Raw genomic sequence first — 1,547 nt, 5'->3', positions numbered from 1 at the left:
TCACACAAAATTCAAAAAATTACCTTCGAAAGACCTTAAAAATTATTAAAATTATAATTATAAAAAATAACAAATTCAAACTAATAATTTGATACCATTAAAACTCAAACATTTTAGAAAAAACAACCCTAAAGTTTTATTTAATTTTTTGATTTTTCTTCAAAGATAAGATTTTTCTTCGATATTAACATAAGATGATGAACATTTCTTCCCCCATATATATACTAGTACTACTATTATTTCTCTTATCGTCTTTTTTTTAACTCTATCCTAATTACTGAAAATTAAAAGGAAGATTACACTAATTAAACAAGATTACAACTAATTAATTAAAAGACATTTCACTAAACCATGCGAATTCTCTGATCATCAACTTCTGCAATTTCACTTGTTCTTGGGCACCGATGGAAAATTGAGGTGGGTCTGAATGTCCTTAGTATCGTTACCCATAAAATCAATCACTGATGAAGAATCTGACTCGCTGAGATCTCCTGCATCGAAACCATGATTATGGATCCGAATCTGTTAGTATGAAACATTTCACAACGATCAAGACCACTACGACCACGACCACGACCATGAGCATCAAGATGATTCTGAGTTTGGGAGGAAAAGAACTTACTTCCTAGATATTACGAGGACCTGCCAAGGGTTAGATCCAACGGAAGCGGTGATGATTCAACAATCACCAGTTCCTCAGGAACCTCCACTTTCTTCACCTTAACTCTTGTGGTAGATGATTCAACAATACTCACCTCACTGGGACTTCGAGTTACATCAATATGAATTGGGAAGTTTGTCTTCGCCTTAACTCCTCGAAACTCTATGGCTGTTGTATCATACACCATCGCTGCCTCCACTGCTGTGTCAAATGTGCCTAACCATACTTGGCATTTCCTATGTGGATCTCTTATATCCGCCTCGTATCTCCCCCATGGCCTCTTCCTTACTCCGCGGTAATGCACCTCCTTTTCTGCTGCTGTTGCTGCCGCCGCAGCCGTACGTCTATGCCTACATGCCATTTTTTAGGGAGGGGGGATAGTACTGTGGTTTTTTTTCTAGTATGACATAAAGTAATTTGAAGAAGTCATAAGGATGAACGAAAGTATAGGGAGGAAAGAGCTGCTTAAATAGGAAAGTGGCGAAGGAAGAAAACAAAAACTTAGTCAACAGAGGGAATGTTGGACTTGACTGATGTAATTGTGGGACCACATATGATGTGACAGTTTATTGCTTGGTTAAGAAATTTTTTGATAATGGTGTCTTAAATATTTACTTTCTTCATTCTTTTTAATTGCTTATTTTGTTTAGAGTCAAACGATATAAACTTTGATCAACATTTTAAGATGTATTATTTAATCAAATTAAAAAAAATTGTAATTTATAGTAACTTTCATGTGATTTTTGAACATTTTAATTTTAATTTTTAAATAATTAAATTAATCTAATCTAATTTAACTTTGAAACTTAGTCAAATTGACTCATGAAAAATGAGAGGAACAATTTAACAGGAATGGAGAGAATATAAATTTTACTCGTTCCGTCCT

The 1,547-nt window shown here is 34.1% G+C and overlaps 1 protein-coding gene across 1 annotated transcript; it reads right to left on the bottom strand.

Annotated features, from left to right (window-relative positions):
• Positions 1–458: 458 nt before the first annotated feature.
• LOC124890853 (ethylene-responsive transcription factor 4-like) lies at positions 459–1,022 on the bottom strand. The gene is made up of 2 exons (XM_047402691.1): positions 643–1,022; positions 459–522 (listed from the first exon to the last, which is right to left on the bottom strand). The coding sequence occupies exons 1-2, from the start codon at positions 1,020–1,022 to the stop codon at positions 459–461; spliced, it is 444 nt and encodes a 147-aa protein (XP_047258647.1).
• Between the last annotated feature and the right edge of the window lie 525 nt (positions 1,023–1,547).

The sequence above is a fragment of the Capsicum annuum genome, unplaced genomic scaffold (genome assembly GCF_002878395.1).
Source record: "Capsicum annuum cultivar UCD-10X-F1 unplaced genomic scaffold, UCD10Xv1.1 ctg26116, whole genome shotgun sequence".
NCBI classification, from domain to species: domain Eukaryota; kingdom Viridiplantae; phylum Streptophyta; class Magnoliopsida; order Solanales; family Solanaceae; genus Capsicum; species Capsicum annuum.
This window is presented reverse-complemented; position numbering and strand designations above follow the sequence as displayed.